Source organism: Nicotiana sylvestris, chromosome 9, assembly GCF_000393655.2.
Source record: "Nicotiana sylvestris chromosome 9, ASM39365v2, whole genome shotgun sequence".
Lineage (NCBI taxonomy): Eukaryota > Viridiplantae > Streptophyta > Magnoliopsida > Solanales > Solanaceae > Nicotiana > Nicotiana sylvestris.
Window position 1 is genome coordinate 78490958 of NC_091065.1, and position 18577 is coordinate 78509534.

Here is an 18577-nt window from a genome sequence, read left to right on the forward strand (position 1 = left end):
GTAGAGAAGACAAAAGGAGAGAAATATGCATCAAACAAAAAGGTCAACCCCTATCTGGATCTAATTCTGATTAGGACACTTGTTCGGTTCCTATATATTTTTTGGTTTTATATGCTTTTATGTAATATACTTCCTTTATACAGTAGAAAGCTGAAACGGCTAAATTCGACGCCGCTTTCACTCGACATCTTTTTAGCAAATAATGGCAGCAATCAAATTGATATGCAATTATAGCAAATGTAAACCCAAAAGTGGAGTGATAAGTATTCCTCCATCTTTAATTAGAAGATATGAATTCAAGCTATAAGGATTAAGTCGCTTTTGATAGGGAGCGCTTTACCCCCAAATGAGACTTTTCAACGCGAATTCAGCTTAATCGGGCCCTAAAGTAGATACAGGACACCGGGTGAAAATATATAAATGAAAATAAACCCAACACCACGCCATTGCCACAGCTTTGACATAGGCAAATACAAATTTATATGTCAGTTGCCATTCAGTGTACAAAGCATTTTGCATTCACGCAGGATCCGAGAAACGCCGCATCCAAGGGCATAATGTAGGTAGTCTATCTTCCTATGCAAGTGTCAGTGACTGATTGCACAGTTCGAACCCGTGACTTATAGATCATACCGTTATTTATGTGTCAGTTAATACAAAATGACGCTGCATCTACTCTAACCTTGTTGAAGTGCGAACCTTGTAGAAGTGGGCGTGAAATTAGAAATATACGTTCTTTAAAATACTTTCTACTATATATATACGGTTCAAGTTGAAGACAGTGGATAACGGCCATACCTGCTATCCAAATACTACATTTTTCAATGGGCAGCAATAATTGTCACCCCAAGATTGAAAGAGTTGGAGAACATTTCTCACGATCCCGACATTTCCCCTTGGTCTAAAAATTCAAAGCATCCTCTAAAGTTGGCACTAGTGCTCAACTATGTTGACTGATTGCACTTACGACAGCAATTCTCTTCATTGAACTGGACAAAGATATAAGAATCTGGTAAAAAAAATATTCATTCCATTTCCATGTTCACGAATTTTGTGTACGAAAAGTTAAAAAAGAAAAAGAAAAAGTAGAACTCATTGCTGCTTTCATTTTCGATGTTATCACTCGCATATGATATGATTAAAACACAACAGTAGCAGACCTTTCGTCCTTTCTTGTCCTTCATTTGGACCTGATAAAACACAAGATGCTGTTTTGTCAATTTCACAAATGACCCTCTTTTTGTTATTTGGCCACTTACTTTTCTTTAGTCGCTGATCAAGTTGTCATTCTTAGGTCACAGCATAGAGTAACTTTAATCAGGAGTGGCAAGGCGCAGAATGAAGTAATCAAGAAGGAAGCACAACATGACTTCCCAAATCCATGTTAAGGAGAATCTGCTTTCTTATCACAACTTAAGATGGAAAGAAAAGCATACTTCCAATTGAACGAGGAGTTTAAATCACAATCTTTGACATGCAAGTCAAATATCTACAACATAGCAAAATTATCCTTTTAGCTGAATGGTGGTGAGAGTTTCACATGTCTTTTCATTTAAATAAGCGGTGAGGGTCCCAACAAATCATGTCATTAAGGGTAAAATGGAGATACGACAATATATTGTTCTCTTTGGGAAAAAATAGGAAGGAAAGTGATAGATAAATTGGGACATAGAAAGTACTATTAGTAGTAGTAGAAAGAAGAATTTCTTTAAATTTAAGTTCACATTTTACACTTTATCTCTCAAAGGTACCTATCTGCTTCTGGTGCACAGAGGGGTTGAAAAGATGGGTTTAAGGGTAAGGACAGCTGTTTGCACTACTGCCAAATCATGTACATCAATCAATAAGCATCACAATCCCAAAAGTATTTGGGTGCCAAAAGAGAAAAGGTAAGGAAATGTCCCCAAATAAGCTGTTTTCTCTTCGACTACACGACGTTAGGAAAGTGAAGCATCTTATACTCAGCCACATATCAACATGGTTTAGTCAGTCAGTACAGTAGAGAACTTTCCTGGACATTAATTTGACTTTCGTTGTTTAAACTAATGCCAATGTCCACTAAGATCTAAATCTAGCACAAATCAAGTGTGTCCAGTGGTGCCTGGGCAGGAGTTGCAGTCTCCTGGAGAGTAGCAAGGAAGAAGACGGGGGGTGGGGTGGGGTACATCAGTACAATGGGAGCTGAGAGAGAAAGAACGAAAAGAAGAAACAGTAAAGAAGGCTTATATAAGGAACTCTTTTCTTGGACCTCGATTAAACAGATACAATAGATCCTAATGCAGAGGGTTAAAACAGCAAGAGTAGAAAAAAAAAAGGGGGTGGCGGTTGAAGGTGTAATGTGCCAAAGGGACTGAGATTTAAGTAATTCAGTTGTACTCTCTCAATTTCATTTTATACCTCATATTTCTTTTTTAGTTTGTGTTCAAGAAAGAATGCCAACTTTCTATACTGGAAACTCTTCAACTTTAAACTTCTCATTTACCCTTATTACATGCTCTTATGACCATAGAAATGTCATGGTATATTTAAAACCATATGTTCTGAAGGCAATTGGTTGTGCCAAAAGTCCTTTCTTTCTTAGACTCCGCGCCTGAAACAAAGAGAATACCTTCTTTTTTTTTTAATAAATTCGATTGTCCTTTACCTTTGACAAACAAATAAAGCAGAAAATGAGCACCTAATTGATAGTGAAAGTTGGAACAAGCAACCAGCCAGAGAGAAGATATGTACAAAGACAAATCCTCTTGAGCTTTGCTTATACAAAAGCATACCATATTTTTCTTGCCTAATTACCACTTCAGATTTCTCTGCCATAAGAAAACATGAAAAGTTATATGTTGACCTGTTCTCAGTTTCTACTCATGATTATGCATTCCTTCTGCCAGAGCCACAGGCATAAAAAATAGGCCCTTATTCTCCAGCAGTTGAGTTGCCATTGAGGGATTCACTTCCAGCAACTTGCGCAATGTCTCTTCCAGAGGTTCAATCAGTTGTTCATCAAGAATGTAATGTCCACAACCCTGCAAATCAGTCAGAAACTATTACGTTCTCCAAAAATTAGTTTTTGTATGAAGAAAGAGTCCAAAAGTTTGATTAGTAATGTAATTGTTATATATTGGAATCATGAATGGTACCTCAACGAATAAAAATGGGATAGAAGAAGGTTCACCTCCCAATCTGCTCCTACTGAGATCCTGCACAGTCAGGATTGAGTTAATTACAGAATGCTGTTAAGGAAATAAAAAACTACAACGGTTCTTGATGACCTGAAAGATGATACAAAGTAAAGAAAAGAAGTAAAAAGGCAGCTATTCGTCCGTGATACATCAAGATTAATAGCACCAACATTAACATGAAGATCGATCACTTTGAGGCACGGAAATAGGTCACCAGTTAAACCATTATCCAAATAATTGAACTACTGGTTTTAAAAATTGTACTGACACAGTAAGAAACCATAGCTCCTGAGGAAAAAAACTGTAAACTTATAAATATACTAAAACTACTCTAGAGAATGTACAACTATACAAGAAACCACACTCTATACAGTCTTATATATCTATGAGCGACAAGTATAACATTAAATAAGAATCATTATTTTATGCTTGCTTAAAAAACAAAGCAATTTAGGAGCCTAATATGTTCAAACCTAAATGAGAAGGAAGATGATAGTGGAGTTTAAAGGTCTATATAATTCTTTGGAATGATCTTCCAAAGAGGATTTGGCTGGAAAATGAATATAGTATGCACAACAGTGTTCCAGTCGAAGGAAAGTTATAGGCTAGCAGTATGTCTTCGGTTCCATACTAACTGGACAGGCACTTTTTTTTTTTTTTATACACAGCATTCCAGTAGAAGGAAAGTTATGGGCTAGCACTATGGCTTCGGTTCCATACTTACTGGACAGGCACAGTTTTTTTTTTCTTTTTTTCTGCTTTGCTCTAGGCTGTAAACGGCCTACGTTGATGGTTACTGGAGACAAGCCAATTCTTCCTTTTTCAAATGGTTGAACAATTGAGCTAGACTTGCTATGCATCCGGTTTACCAGGTTAACTGGTTGTTTCCTCCTTTCTTAGCTTGAGTTTGTAATGTCAAACAAAAAGAAGCTCCCTTAAACACATCATCACACAATAACGTTCAGCAATATTGATCTTAATTCATCTTCTTTGAAGAAAATTGAGGGATTCACGGTAATAGAAGGCTTCAAGCTCTTATAGCCAAAATTTTCTAGTAATATTAGGAGTGGCATAACTACTACATGGTGTGGCTGTTTGGTGCTTAGTTTGCAATTTTGCGTATGGCTCAATTAGTTAAAATCCTTGTAGGCAGAGAAGCAGTATCAAAGTCAAACACACAACAAATTTATTGTTGCACTAATATGTTTAAAAAGCCAAATCAGAAAATGTTCAGGCATTCGGATGGTTCATCGCTTTAAGAACAGGAAAGTTCTTTGTCCACAGTGAATGCAGATGAGCTTATTTTATTTGAAGGACATTAAATAAGAACATCTATGTACCTTTATCTGGAACTGCAGATTTTTGATGTAGTCGATAACTTCATCCATCAGAGATGCTCTTCCACCCTGCAAAACCACAACTTATCAATTCTTTAATTCATTGTAGCAATCATGCCATTCCTTTTATGGTCTTTTAGTTTATAAGCATGGAGCAAATTGGCATGAAACCAGAACATAAAACTACTGCTTCACCCATTCCTTAGGGAGCAGAAGACCCTATAATGCATAGATGATTCCAGTAACTAATTCTTTGTATTCTCCTGCTTTCTGCGTGAAAAGCTTCACGTGCACAGCTTTTAAAAGATCTGAATATCCTGCATTTTGAATAGCTATGCAATATACATAAAGGTCAAATGCCAAAAGGATGTGTTACCTGTTTAGAGCATGGAAACAATTCTCGGAATGCGTCTATTCTTTCAGCAATTCTCATCTTGCGACGCTGAATACAAAACCAGCTATAATTAGGTATCAGCTAAATGAGATTTTGATGAAGTAAATTAGATTCATTAAAGGGCATCAAGAAGATGCAAAGAGTACAAAAGAGATAGGATAATTAGCTCCATTTACAAAAGCCTATGCTACTATCAGGGAGCTAATGAAATCCACAAAAGTATCAGCACTATTAACAGGGGTGAGATAGCGCCAGCTAAATAAGTTAACTAAACACGCAGCCTTGAGGGAGTAGAGTGGAGTTGATATGCCATCAAAACATCTTCGATTCCTTTCTTTCCAAATACACTAAAAACTTGCAGCCGGCACCATTTTCCAGATTTTTCTAATGGATTTGTCAACTCTCCAAAAATACCAACTTTCAAAAGCTTGCTTTGTTGATTGTGGTATAAACCATTTCAAACCAAAGATAGTGTAGAAGAAGTTCCAAATTTCTTTTGCGACTAAGCAGTGGAGGAATAGGTGGTTTACACTTTCTGACCGTTGTAGCATCTATTAACTAGTGTGATGCTCCTCTTGATTAAGTTGTCTTGAGTGAGACAGGCCCATTTAGAGACAACCATGTGAAGCAAGTCACCTTGGTAAGCACTTTAGTTCTCCAGATGTGTTTCCACGCCAGTTATCTATTATTGGATTCTGATCACAGAAGTGAATGTATCCTTCTTTGACTGTGTACTTGCCTCTCTTAGAATTTCCCCAAATAAGTTTGTCAGGCTGTTGATCTTCGATGTCGTGACCTTCTAGGGAGCTTAACATTGTGAATTTGTGAGTAGGCTGTTGACCTCCCAATCCTGCAAATTTCTTCGGAAAAGTGGGCACCAGCCACCAAGTGCCATTGTCTCTATTTTGAGCAACAGTTTTGTTCAAGGCAATTTGATACATACTGGGAAACATGTCTTTCAAAGGTGTATTTCGAACCATCTATCCTTCCAAAACTTAATACGAGTTCCATTCCCAACTTTGAAAGTTGCATTTTGGAAGCATTCATCCCAGTGGTTGCTGATGTTCTTCCACAGACCAACTCCATGAGGAGTGTTTGTTTTCTTGGAACACCAGTGGTTGTGTGCTCCATATTTAGCAACTATGATGTCCTTCCATAGTCTAGATTCCTCCTGTCCATATCTCCAGAGCCATTTTAAGAGCATAGCTTTGTTGTGTGCTTGTAGATCCCTGATGCCCAAGCCTCCTTTGAATTTTGGTTTTGTTACCTTGAGCCATTTCACTAGTGGAAATTTGTGTGTTTTGCTGCATCCTTCCCATAAGATCTTCCTTCTGAGTTTGTCCATCTGCTTTAGGACTGAGGTTGGAATTGGGAACAAAGACATGTGGTATGTGGGAAGACTGTCCAGTACACTATTGATTAAAGTTAACCTGCCACCCATGGAGAGGTATTGCATTTGCCAAGTCGCAAGCCTCTTTTCAAACTTCTCTAGGACTCCATTCCAAACTTCTCAGCTAAATGATATTACAATTTGATTACTGTAAAGCTTAAGCTTCACCAAAATTATGACAATCTCGTAAATGCAACGGTGGGAGCAGAAAATTTTCTTTGCGGGGCAGTGTCTGGGAGTATCAGCCGTACAAACTTATTAATTCTGATCATATATTCTGTATGCTAAGAATTATATACAACATACTGTAGTGCACATTCAAACATTTACAACAACAATAACAACAAACCCAGTGTAGTTCCACAAGTGGGGTTTGGGGAGGGTAGAGTGTACCCAGACCTTACTCCTGCCTTGAAAATACAGAGAGATTGTTTCCGGTAGACCCTCGGCTCAGACATTTACAATTTAGGGGAATTACTTTGACCTCTCCTTTAGTACTGCTAAATTAACCTGACTTCCCTTCTACTTTGAGAAATACCAAGGACTTCTTCTCGGCTTTGATGTTTCATTACGAAGACCTCCCTTGCCGTTAACGTCCATTAGTAAGAACGTTTAACAGCTATATCAGCTCAAACATCAGGTCTGTTGTAATTTTACCTTCAAACTAATGTAGGAAAAGATTCACTTCAGACCATTCTCCCAACCACCAAGCTCTACCCTCACAGCCTCTCCCCTGCCTAGCTGGGCCAGCCCTTCTCCTAACTACCCCCTATCCCCCCCCCCCCAATCACACTGCTCCTTGTTGTCCCCTACCCATACATATACATATTGTGTTACATGTGTAACATAGTGGATGATAGCTTCAAAATTGCATCTGCTGGTTTATGCTGTTTGTCAGTGGATGTCAAATTAATTCATCCCAAACTATTAAGAAAATTAAGAAAAAGTCATAATTAGAGAGAGTATCTAAACTTCCAAGTAAAGACTCTGTAGTACAAAATGGGATACACGTTTTGACAAATAAATATTCCATAAACAAATGCTGAAGCTCAATATTGTGTTACGCCATACAAAGTACTAACTGTTAATTACAACTCATGATGACTAATTTGTCTGTTTACTAATGGAAAGAGCCTTAGAAATGCACCAACTATTACAAAAACCTAGAGAACACATCTTGATATACAGTTCTAGATGACCTGATAATCATGAATATTTACAAATGTTAGAAACCAAAGAAGTTCTATATTTCATATCTAGAAGAGAAGATTACAAGGCCTATTTATAATACTAATTCACCTAATCTATTAGTTGCCATACACCTAATTACACCTACTATACAATTAATATACATGTGCTAGCTATGATGTAGTACATGTGTATACATGTGCTACACAACTTGTATTACACCTACTATACAACTCATATACATGTGCTAGCTATGATGTAGTACATGTGTATACATGTGCTAGACAACTTGTATGTCAACACTCCCCCTCAAGTTGGAGCATATATATTGATCATGCCCAACTTGTTACAGATATATTCAACTCGAGCTCCATTCAAAGCTTTTGTGAAAATGTCTCCCAATTGATCTCCAGTTCTAACATGACCTGTAGAGATGAGCTTTTGTTGAATCTTTTCACGAACAAAGTGACAATCTATTTCAATGTGCTTAGTCCTTTCGTGAAATACAGGATTAGAGGAGATATGAAGAGCAGCTTGATTATCACACCACAACTTTGCTGGCAATGTAGTTTGGAAGCCAACTTCACTTAATAGTTGATGTACCCATACAACCTCACACACAGATTGTGCCATAGCTCTGTATTCTGCTTCCGCACTAGATCGAGATACGACATTTTGTTTCTTACTCTTCCACGAAATCAAGTTTCCACCAACAAAAACGCAATATCCTGTCGTGGATCTCCTATCGGCTTTTGACCCTGCCCAATCTGCATCTGTGAAACACTCAATGTTAGTGTGTTCATTATTCTTATATACTAGACCCCGTCCTGGAGATCCCTTTAGATAACAAAGAATCTGCTCCAGAGCCGCCCAATGCCTGACTGTTGGGGAAGACATAAACTGACTCACAATGCTGACAGAGTATGCGATATCGGGACGAGTTACTGTAAGATAGTTCAGTTTCCCAACCAATCTCCTATATTTCTCTGGATCTTCGAATAACTCACCGTCTTCTTTCACGAGTTGTGTGTTAGGAACCATTGGCATGCTGCATGGTTTAGATCCCAACTTTCCAGTTTCAGCTAACAAGTCAAGAGTATATTTCCTTTGGGACAAGAAGATGCCTTTCTTGCTCCGTGTAACTTCAACTCCCAAAAAATACTTTAGTTGCCCTAAATCTTTCGTCTGAAATTGAGTGTGAAGGAAAGACTTTAGAGTTGAAATTCCTGTAATATCACTTCCAGTAATAACGATGTCATCAACATATACTACCAATAAAAGAATACCATCATCAGACTTTTTATAAAACACCGTATGATCGCAATTGCTTTTCTTCATCCCATATTCTAGAACAGCCTCACTAAATCTGCCAAACCAAGCACGGGGACTCTGTTTCAGCCCATAAAGAGATTTTCGAAGACGACATACCTTTCCACACTCCCCCTGAGCAACAAACCCAGGTGGTTGCTCCATATATACTTCTTCCTGAAGATCTCCATGTAGAAAAGCATTCTTTATATCAAGCTGATGCAGAGGCCAATCATAAGTAGCTGCCATGGAAATGAATAATCGAACAGAAGCTAACTTGGCGACCGGGGAAAAAGTATCCAAATAGTCGACTCCATAGGTCTGTGCATACCCTTTTGCAACAAGGCGTGCCTTAAGGCGAGCTACTGTCCCATCGGAGTTAAACTTAACAGCAAATACCCACTTGCACCCAATAGCCTTTTTGTTAGTGGGCAGATCGGCCAACTCCCAAGTACCATTCTCATCTAAAGTCATCATCTCTTCTATCATTGCATCATGCCAACCTGGGTGGGACAATGCTTCACGAACAGTTTTAGGTATCCTAGCAGAATCTAATGATGCAATAAACGAGCTAGAAGAAGTAGACAAATGGTCATAAGACACATAAGAAGAAATAGGATAAGTACATTGTTGTGTACCTTTGCGAATGGCAATAGGAAGATCCAAACTAGGATCTGAAACACAGGAGGTTGGATCTACCGACGAAGCAGAAGTAGGTAAAGGATCGGGTTCTGAGGTTTGTTGTCGCCTGGTATACACACGAAGAACAGGTGGCTGCTCGGATGGTCGATCGAGGGAAACGGGTGACTGAGGAAGAGGTGTTGGAGAACTAACTGGATGTGTGACAGTGTAGACCAAAGTATCATCTTCTTCCTCAGGACTGTTATAAACATATGAAGAAAAGAACGGATAATTTTCATGGAATGTGACATCGGCAGACACTAAGTACCTTTTGAGATCTGGAGAATAACACCGATAACCTTTCTGAAGACGTGAGTACCCTAAGAACACACACTTAAGGGCCTTTGGATCTAATTTAGTTACCTGTGGACGAACATCACGAACAAAACAAGTACAACCAAATATTTTGGGTTCAATAGGAAATAATGGCTTAGAGGAAAAAAGAATGTTGTAAGGAATATTACCATGAAGTACAGAAGATGGCATACGATTTATTAAAAAACAAGTTGTAGAGACGGCATCAGCCCAAAAACATTTTGGCACTTTCATTTGAAAGAGGAGTGCTCGGCCTACTTCAAGAAGATGTCTATTTTTTCGTTCCGCAACCCCATTTTGAGAAGGGGTGTCAACACAAGAAGATTGATGTAGAATACCATTTGTAGCCATATAATCTTTAAACAAATCCGAAAAATATTCTTTTGCATTGTCACTCCTTAAATTACGAACGGAAACATTAAAATGAGTTTTTATTTCAGCACAAAAAGCACAAAAAATTGAAAACAACTCCGAACGATTTTTCATTAAATATAACCAAGTAACACGAGAATGATCATCCACAAAGGTAACAAAATATCTAAAACCAGTTTTAGAGATAATAGGACATGGACCCCAAACATCGGTGTGAACTAACTCAAAAGGTAAGTCGACCCGTTTATTGACTCTAGAAACTTTAGGAAGGCGATGGTGTTTAGCAAACTGACATGACTCACAATCTAAAGAGGAAATACTCTGAAACTGAGGATATAACTTCTTCAAACTAGACAAGGATGGATGACCCAATCGACAGTGTACATCAAAGGGAGACAACACAGTTGAACAAGAAATGGATTTCGGCACCTGTGATTCAAGAACATAGAGACCCCCAGACTCAGAACCTTTACCAATAATCTGCTTCGTCGTAAGATCCTGAAAAAGACAATAATTGGGAAAAAATGAGACACAACAATTTAGAGTACGAGTAAGTTTACTGACAGATATTAGATTGAAAGAAAAATCAGGCAAATTTAAGACGGAACTAAGGGAAAGAGAAGATGTTGGGTTAACAGTGTCAGACCCTAAAACATATGAGGTAGACCCATCGGCTAAAGTAACTGTGGAACATTGGGTATGTGACTGAAAAGTGGAAAAGAGTTTAGAGTTACCTGTCATATGATCTGTGGCACCAGAATCAATGACCCATTTGGATGACGAAGAGAGGAGACACTTAGTGGTTTTACCTGACTCGGGGATAGTATTGATAGGAGGAGATGATGACTGAGATGGTGAAATAGTCTCGGAAGTGGCGATGTTGGCATACTGAGATCTTTTGTTCTTATTCTGAAGCTTCACACAATAACGTATGGTATGACCGAGCTCATGACAATAAAAACATTCAACTTCCCCTTGCTTTAGGTCTTGACTATCGCTACTCCGATTGCGATTACTATGACCCCTATTCTTTTGGACGCGGCTAAGCAGAGCACCACTATCGATCGTGGCTGTCGGACCTGGATGAGACTTTTCAGTACGCAACACTCTTGTAAAGGCCTCTTTCAAGGAAGAAATAGCAGTCCCAGATAAAATCTGCGATTTGGCCCCTTCAAATTCGGGAGAAAGACCAGAAAGGAAACTCATGACCGCCAGTTGTTCACGCTGAGCCTGTTGTACCTTCACATCTGGACTAAACGGCAATATAACATTAAGCTCATCATACACCTTCTTAAACTCTGAGAAGTAAGTGGTGAGAGAGCGATCTTGCATGGATGGATGGTAAAATGCCTGGCACACATCATACATGCGAGACAAGTTTCCTTTGCCAGAGTACAAAAAATCTAAATAATCCATTAGATCCTTCACATAATCACAATGAGAAACTAGATCATTTACCTCACTGTGCATCGAATTCTTGATTTGGAGAAACAATTTTGCATCCTCCTTTAACCAGACTGATTTAGTCTCATCCTTGGGTGGATCATCAACCAAGTGGTTCTCTTTGTCGATGCTCCGCAAATAGAGACGGATCGTCTTACTCCAATCCATGTAATTGGAACCCATGAACTTATTCTCCGTAATTTTGGACATAACCGGAATGACATCAACGGTAGGTTTCGTTTCAGTCATCTTGCACCCGAATAATAGCAGAATCAAATAGTCAAGAACAGTGCAGTGAAATTTGAACAGTGCAGTGAACAGTGATATTTGAACAGTACAGTGAACAGTGAATAGTAATATTTGAACAGTGAACAGTGCCGGAACAGTGATCTTGGAAAATGAAAGTTGTCAGGAAAAAAAATTCTGACAGTACCACTTTGGTCGGAATAGTGAGTAGAAAAATCTGTAAAGAAGCGGCCGGGGCAAAAAATGGCCGGAAATAGTGAAATAGAATCAAAGCAGCGAAAGACTGTTCTGAACAAAAATAATTCGAACGGGAAAAAAAAATTCCCAACAACAAACTGATGAAAAAACTTCAATGCTCTGATACCATGTTAGAAACCAAAGAAGTTCTATATTTCATATCTAGAAGAGAAGATTACAAGGCCTATTTATAATACTAATTCACCTAATCTATTAGTTGCCATACACCTAATTATACCTACTATACAACTCATATACATGTGCTAGCTATGATGTAGTACATGTGTCTACATGTGCTAGACAACTTGTATGTCAACAACAAATAACAAAGAGCCAGTAATATTTGTACTACTCTTTAAAGGTGGTTGGATAGGCACAGTCAGTATATAAAAGCTGCAAGAAAATAATCAATCCCCAATCAGACAATGCATACAGCAAGAGAGGATTGAAGGATTTAGGCTTACCTGATCAGACAATGCAGCCCTTGATTTTCTAGAACTTTTGGAAGGATACGATGATCCAGCAGCTAATGCTTCAGCGCAAGGTCCAGAAGCATGCCTGACATCTCCTGTTGGCTCCCATGTCTGCCCTCCAAAGATCCAAAGTTCATGAAATAGTCACATTTCTTTTCTTTTTTTTTTTCCTCCAACTTTGAAGTACAGATTGAAAATAATCTCAACATTACCAAGGCACCAACTTGATGTTCTGAGCCAATTAAAAAGTCGAGTGGAACCCCTTCATGATAAGGACTCGGATATCTTATCTACAGAAAAAGTTAAAATTCCAACTCTCTCATTAGAGATGAATTTAAATAGTTACCACAGTGATGCAAGGAATCTTGACTTGCTAACAGAACATAGTACCCCAAACTCTAATCTCATATCTGGTAAACCAGTTGATTGTCAGTTTTATTGGCTAAGCATGCAGATAAATGGCCATACCTCCTGCGCAATCATGTCAGCAAAGCCATCAACTAGTCTGAAACCAGAAGCTTCTGCGGAAGCATCAACTTGAACCTCAGAGACCAAATTCTCTGCAAGATATTCAACATAATTTTGTGGTGTTTGCTGGTTATGGATCCACTGAGGTGAAGGCACAGGAAGATAATGGATCCCATCAATTCCAACTCCTGCCATGTACTGCTTGTTAAGTTCAGGGCCCGCTAGAAAATAAGAATCATTTGTACTTCCAAGAAATCCCCATTGTGCTTCTAGGGCATTTGGCTGATTCTGCTCTTCCATGATACCAAAGATCAGACTGCTAACTCAAAGCAAAACAGAGATTGTTAAATCGGAAAAACATACTCTTCCCAATAAACAACAACAACAACAACAACAACAACAACGACCCAGTATAATCCCACAAGTGGGGTCTGGGGAGGGTAATATGTACGCAGACCTTACCCCTACCCCGAAGGGTAGAGAGGCTGTTTCCAGGAGACCCTCGGCTCAAAAAAGCAACAGGAGACGATATATTAGTACCATAAAAATGCATAATAAAATAACAGCTTTATAAGAGATATGAAATACAGAATACGAAATACGAAATAGATGGCTGGTATAGTAAAAACTAGCAGGTAAAGTCCTGCATCAATAGACGACCAATGACATTCTTAGTCTAACTCCTAACTGGCTAGTCTCACTCTTTTGTGCTGTAGAAATATTCACAACTTTCCCCTAACCTACAACCTTAATGCTCGACCTCCATAATTCTCTGTCAAGGGTCATGTCCTCAGTAATCCTAAGTCGCGCCATGTCCTGTCTGATCACCTCTCCCCAATACTTCTTAGGTCGCCCTCTACCTCTCCGCGTGCCCACTACAGCCAGTCGCTCACACCTCCTCACCGGTGCATCAGTGCTCCTCCTCTGAATGTGCCCGAACCATCTGAGTCTTACTTCCCGCATCTTGTCCTCCATGGGGGCCACGCCCACCTTCTCTCGAATATCTTCATTCCTAATCTTATCCATCCTTGTATGCCCGCACATCCACCTCAACATCCTCATCTCTGCTACTTTCATCTTCTGGATGTGTGAGTTCTTTACCGGCCAACATTCAGTTCCATATAACATGGCAGGCCTAACCACTGCTCTATAAAACTTACCTTTTAGTAACGGTGGCACTTTCTTGTCACACAAGACTCCCGACGCTAACCTCCACTTCATCCACCCCACCCCTATACGGTGTGTGACATCCTCGTCAATCTCCCCGATCCCCTGAATAACCGATCCAAGGTACTTGAAACTACCCCTCTTGGGAATGACTTGAGAGTCAAGCCTCACTTCAACTCCCGCTTCCGTCGGCTCAACCCCAAATTTGCACTCGAGGTATTCCGTCTTCGTCCTGCTCAACTTGAAACCTTTAGACTCAAGAGCATGTCTCCAAATCTCTAGCCTCTCGTTGACGCCGCCTCGTGTCTCGTCAATTAGAATAATGTCATCAGCAAATAGCATGCACCATGGCACCTCCCCTTGAATATGATGAGTCAGTGCATCCATCACCAGGGCATCCATCCCAATAAACATGAAGTCAAATTGCATATTAAAGAGGGCAGAAGATTTTAATAGTTAATATAAGTATCTGTTCTACTAAAAAAAAAAAAAAGAGGGTAGTAAGATCTCACAATGATATAAGAAAGAGGGCAGTAAGATCTCACAATGATATAAGAGGCGGATCCAGGATTTGAACTTTATGGATTTGAGTTCGAAATTCTACAGCAATCCACTTGATTTACCGGGTTCGAAATCAATTATTTGTACTTATTTTAGTGATTTTTTAACACGTATGCACGGTCCGAGCAAAAGCTACTAGGTTAGGATGAATCTATATCTTACTCTCTACATCATCCCACAACTTCAACTAGAATAGACATTCATTTTCAAATGAAGAGCCACATTTAAGAAAAGTCCAATTCAATCAACAAATATAAGGACTTAAGACACGAGCATAAACTTTTGCATTTCCTTTTCTTCTATAAAGTTTAAGGAATGTGCAACAGAACAAATGCTCAACATTGAAATCTTAAGATCATAAGTTAATACTAGCAAATTGGCGTGATCATTGAAAATACAACACAATAGATTTTGGTGGTTAAATTTAACTATCGAAATTGTTAATGCCTTTTTCTTTCCTACTAACTGACAAATCTTCGAGGGCCAGTAGCTCATGGTATGAGACTCAATGGATTATGGTCTCACTCCTTACCCTTTTCCACCTAAATATCACACTTTTATCATGAAAGGGCTCAATCGCATGATGTGCATCTAATCCACACATCACTCATTGTGCTCTTATCACTAGGCCAAAGCCCCAAGTTGTGGGCTAATCCTTCTCCTTTTTTAATTTATTTTGCTCCCTCCCCGGGGGCCAATAGTTGTTTTTGCAACTTCCCCCGCTTGGCAACTCGACTCAACCTCTCGGTGGGAAGAGGAGTGTTGTTCCACTTAAGATACAGAGTAATTAAATATACCTCTTATAAACGTGAGAAATAACATTTCCAATTTTCATTTCTCATCTCGAAATTCGCCTTTGAACAGTGTACAACCTCTTAGTAACAACAAAATTCAAACAAAGAAAAAAAATTAGACCATAAAAATGGTGTCGCGAATCTGCAAATACAAAATAGAGGGCCTAGATGTAGACAACCATTTTATTTTAGACTAGTGTCAGTGTTAAGTCCATTACAAGAAAAACACCAAACGAATCAATATGCATAAAATCAGATAAACGTGATCGATGACATGAAAAAAAATTATAAAAAAAAATGAGTTTCACGTAAAAGAAAATCACCAACTAAATCGAAGAGTGTGAAGAAAAAGTTGTACCTGAATTTTCGTAAAGAGATGCTGAATGGTGAAAAGATAATGGAGTATGTATGAAATAGAAGAGGCAAACAGAAGATTCTACATTAGGGTTCGTTGGGCTGTTAGCTAACATGCGCTCTATGTAACTGGTACGTACACGTCCATGTAGCTAGCAGAGTATCAGTCTGCCCACTATCGCCTGGCGAAAGTCGTGCTCAAGCAATGCCAAATTAATTTTTTTCCCGAAAAAAACATGAAAGAAAGAAATACATCATTTAATATGAATTAGAATTCTATTCCACAAATTACTATATATTGATAATCTACCATGAAATAATAAGTAAAATCACTCACACATGATAATATTTCTCAACAATTTCATCTCTACGTCTATCACACAACGCCTCCATATTAGTAGAAGATTTGCCTTGCATTTCTAAAGGAACATCAGAAGGCCCAACTCCTTCCTCAATATTTGTAGTAATGTTTTCATTAGCATAATAATTGAATTCCTTATCGGTAGAAGAATGTCGTCGGATGAAATTATGTATAACCATGATAATTGTAATTAGATGATTCTGAGTGTCAAACTTGAAAGATGGCATTGAGCGCGAAATAGAAATAATTTTAAATATATAAAAATATTTTTTTTTGTAAAAAAATAGTTAAGTATGTTTAAATTCAGATTCAACAAGAGTAACTAATTATTAGCAACACATAATGTATAATTTAAGTTTTTCAAAATTTAAATTCAAAAAGAAACTAATTAGTATTACCTAACCTTACTAACTTTGTCCTAAATTGCCGAGTGACCTACTGTCACTTCGCTTAATGTGTGATGTTTTTTCTTCTTCTTTTAATAATATATAAATAGATTATACGATGCAATTGTGAATTTATTACCTATTTGTAGGTAATTTTCACAAATTAGATTTGATAATTGTTTTAAAGATTCGGGAACTAATAGCATATAAAAAAAGAAATTATAGATGGTTATTTGTAGGAAGAGAATTGATAATCCAAAGAAGGATGTAGATAATTTACTTTAGTGTGAAAAAGGAAGAAGATAATTTGGAAAGTTACGAGACATTACACAAAAAAAATCAAAAACAAGAAAAGTCAATAAAGAATTTAGAAAGTTACAATATGATTCATGTATATGATATCATTAATTTTAAAAGTATGATAAAAACTAGAAACAAAAATGAAAAGAAAAAACTTAAATTAGTAAGGGATAATTTGGAAAATATAAATGCATGGTGAGGATAGTTTTGTCTTGAATAAATTAATTTTCTGCTTCTGCTTCTGCTTCTGCTTCTTAGAAGAAACCAGAATTTTCTGTTTTTTCCCAAAAATAGAAAAACTGCTTCTGCTATTGGCCAAAATACTTCTCTGTATTGGTCAAACAGCTTAAATTTTTTAAAAGTACTTTTTTAAAGGAAAAAAATACTTTTGGCTTCCCAGAAGCTTGGCCAAATAAGCTATGTGATAGATTTTAGCCTTTTAGGTAATCCTCCCTTTCATTTTGTACGACTCTTTTTTCTAAATTTTAAAAAAGAACTATGCCTTTTTTATATCTAAAACTCTTAGACTTTTCTTTTTTGAAGGCAAAACTCTTTAACTTTTACATTTGTATTTTATCGTTAATGATATACTTTTATAGTTATAGAAATTTTAAGGCATGTTTAAAATCATAAGTTTTAAGGATTTTTTTTGGTATATGCCAAAAGTATTTGTTTTTTGTTAAATTCTAGGTTAGATTAAATACCGTTATATAAAATAATAATTTAGGAGAATTATTGGAGTTTTAGGAAAATTTCATGACTATTTCATTTTGTTAAAAAAGGGTACAAATCATTCAAAACGTGAACGAGTGTTTATTTTATAACTTCAATTGAATAGCAGCATGCGTCTTTATTTAGAAAATGATAAAACGGTGAATTAGTAAAGTAGAATAGCTTGTGATACATCGTCGATCTTAGGGCGCATAGATTGGATTGTATTTTTTTCCTTCATAAGTTTCTTAATGTATCTTTAGCACTCCATCGTCTCAACTAACCAACCACTCATAGAAGAAGCTAACATAGACAATGATATGGCAATATAATGCACATCCCACCAAAACCACCAGATTGTTAGTTTTTCCAACAATTATGGTGATGTATGGGAGAGGTAAGCAATAATGCAACTCTCCTTAGTGAGATAAGCAATGATGCAATGAGTGGTAGGTGAGATGAGAATATTGCAAATTGATCCTTCTTGGTAGGTGAGATTTGCACTTATGGTCCCTATCTCAAAACTATAAATACCCCCTTCCATTTCATTGTATAACACACCAAAAAAAATATATCAAAACTCAAGAAGAAAGAGTTTGAGAGGGAGAGAGATATAGTTCCTTTAGGAATGTTTCCTAACAGGGGAGTGACAAAATAGTGAGTAGAATACTAGTCGGGTATTTTTCGGGAAACACTTTTGTGTGCGCCACTATTTTGGGTAGAGCTCAGGAATTGTTGTACCTCCAAATTATTGGGGAAGTCTCTCTTTGTATGCCTGCTAAATGTTTTAGTGGAAGTTGGTGTCGGATTTGTGGACGTAGCCTAAACGTTTTAGGTGAACCACGTTAAATATTGTGTCATTTATTTTTGGTTTCGTTGATCATTTATTTTATTCCGCTGTGCAGTAGTGTTTAG

At 37.7% G+C, this 18577-nt stretch overlaps 2 protein-coding genes across 4 annotated transcripts; both read right to left on the minus strand.

Annotated features, from left to right (window-relative positions):
- Positions 1-472: 472 nt before the first annotated feature.
- LOC104244120 (bHLH transcription factor RHL1-like) lies at positions 473-16150 on the minus strand. 3 transcript variants are annotated; one of them, XM_070155844.1, is made up of 9 exons: positions 15909-16126; positions 13029-13344; positions 12773-12850; positions 12552-12671; positions 4890-4955; positions 4517-4582; positions 3135-3194; positions 2843-3020; positions 473-989 (listed from the first exon to the last, which is right to left on the minus strand). In XM_070155844.1, exons 2-8 carry the CDS (start codon positions 13326-13328, stop codon positions 2856-2858), a joined length of 855 nt encoding a protein of 284 aa, XP_070011945.1. In that variant the 5' UTR covers positions 13329-13344; positions 15909-16126; the 3' UTR covers positions 473-989; positions 2843-2855. The 3 variants fall into 3 exon arrangements, with proteins under 3 accessions (XP_070011945.1, XP_070011943.1, XP_070011946.1); XM_070155842.1 differs by lacking the exon at positions 473-989 and having other exon boundaries at positions 2659-3020; positions 15909-16150; XM_070155845.1 differs by lacking the exon at positions 473-989 and having other exon boundaries at positions 2659-3020; positions 13029-13347.
- LOC138876846 (uncharacterized) lies at positions 10009-12538 on the minus strand. The gene is made up of 2 exons (XM_070155841.1): positions 10971-12538; positions 10009-10659 (listed from the first exon to the last, which is right to left on the minus strand). Exons 1-2 carry the CDS (start codon positions 11851-11853, stop codon positions 10631-10633), a joined length of 912 nt encoding a protein of 303 aa, XP_070011942.1. The 5' UTR covers positions 11854-12538; the 3' UTR covers positions 10009-10630.
- Positions 16151-18577: the final 2427 nt, after the last annotated feature.

Bases quoted from the DNA above. Each gene is read 5' to 3' on its own strand.
- LOC104244120 (XM_070155844.1), bottom strand. From the start codon at position 13,328: ATGGAAGAGCAGAATCAGCCAAATGCCCTAGAAGCACAATGGGGATTT. The intron at 12,672-12,772 runs GTAATGTTGAGA...TTTGGAGGGCAG, and splicing joins AACATCAAGTTGGTGCCTTG to ACATGGGAGCCAACAGGAGA. The intron at 3,195-4,516 runs GTACATAGATGT...CTGACTGTGCAG, and splicing joins ATCTGCAGTTCCAGATAAAG to GATCTCAGTAGGAGCAGATT.
- LOC138876846 (XM_070155841.1), bottom strand. From the start codon at position 11,853: ATGACTGAAACGAAACCTACCGTTGATGTCATTCCGGTTATGTCCAAA. The intron at 10,660-10,970 runs GTAAAACCACTA...TGTCTTTTTCAG, and splicing joins CAATACTATCCCCGAGTCAG to GATCTTACGACGAAGCAGAT.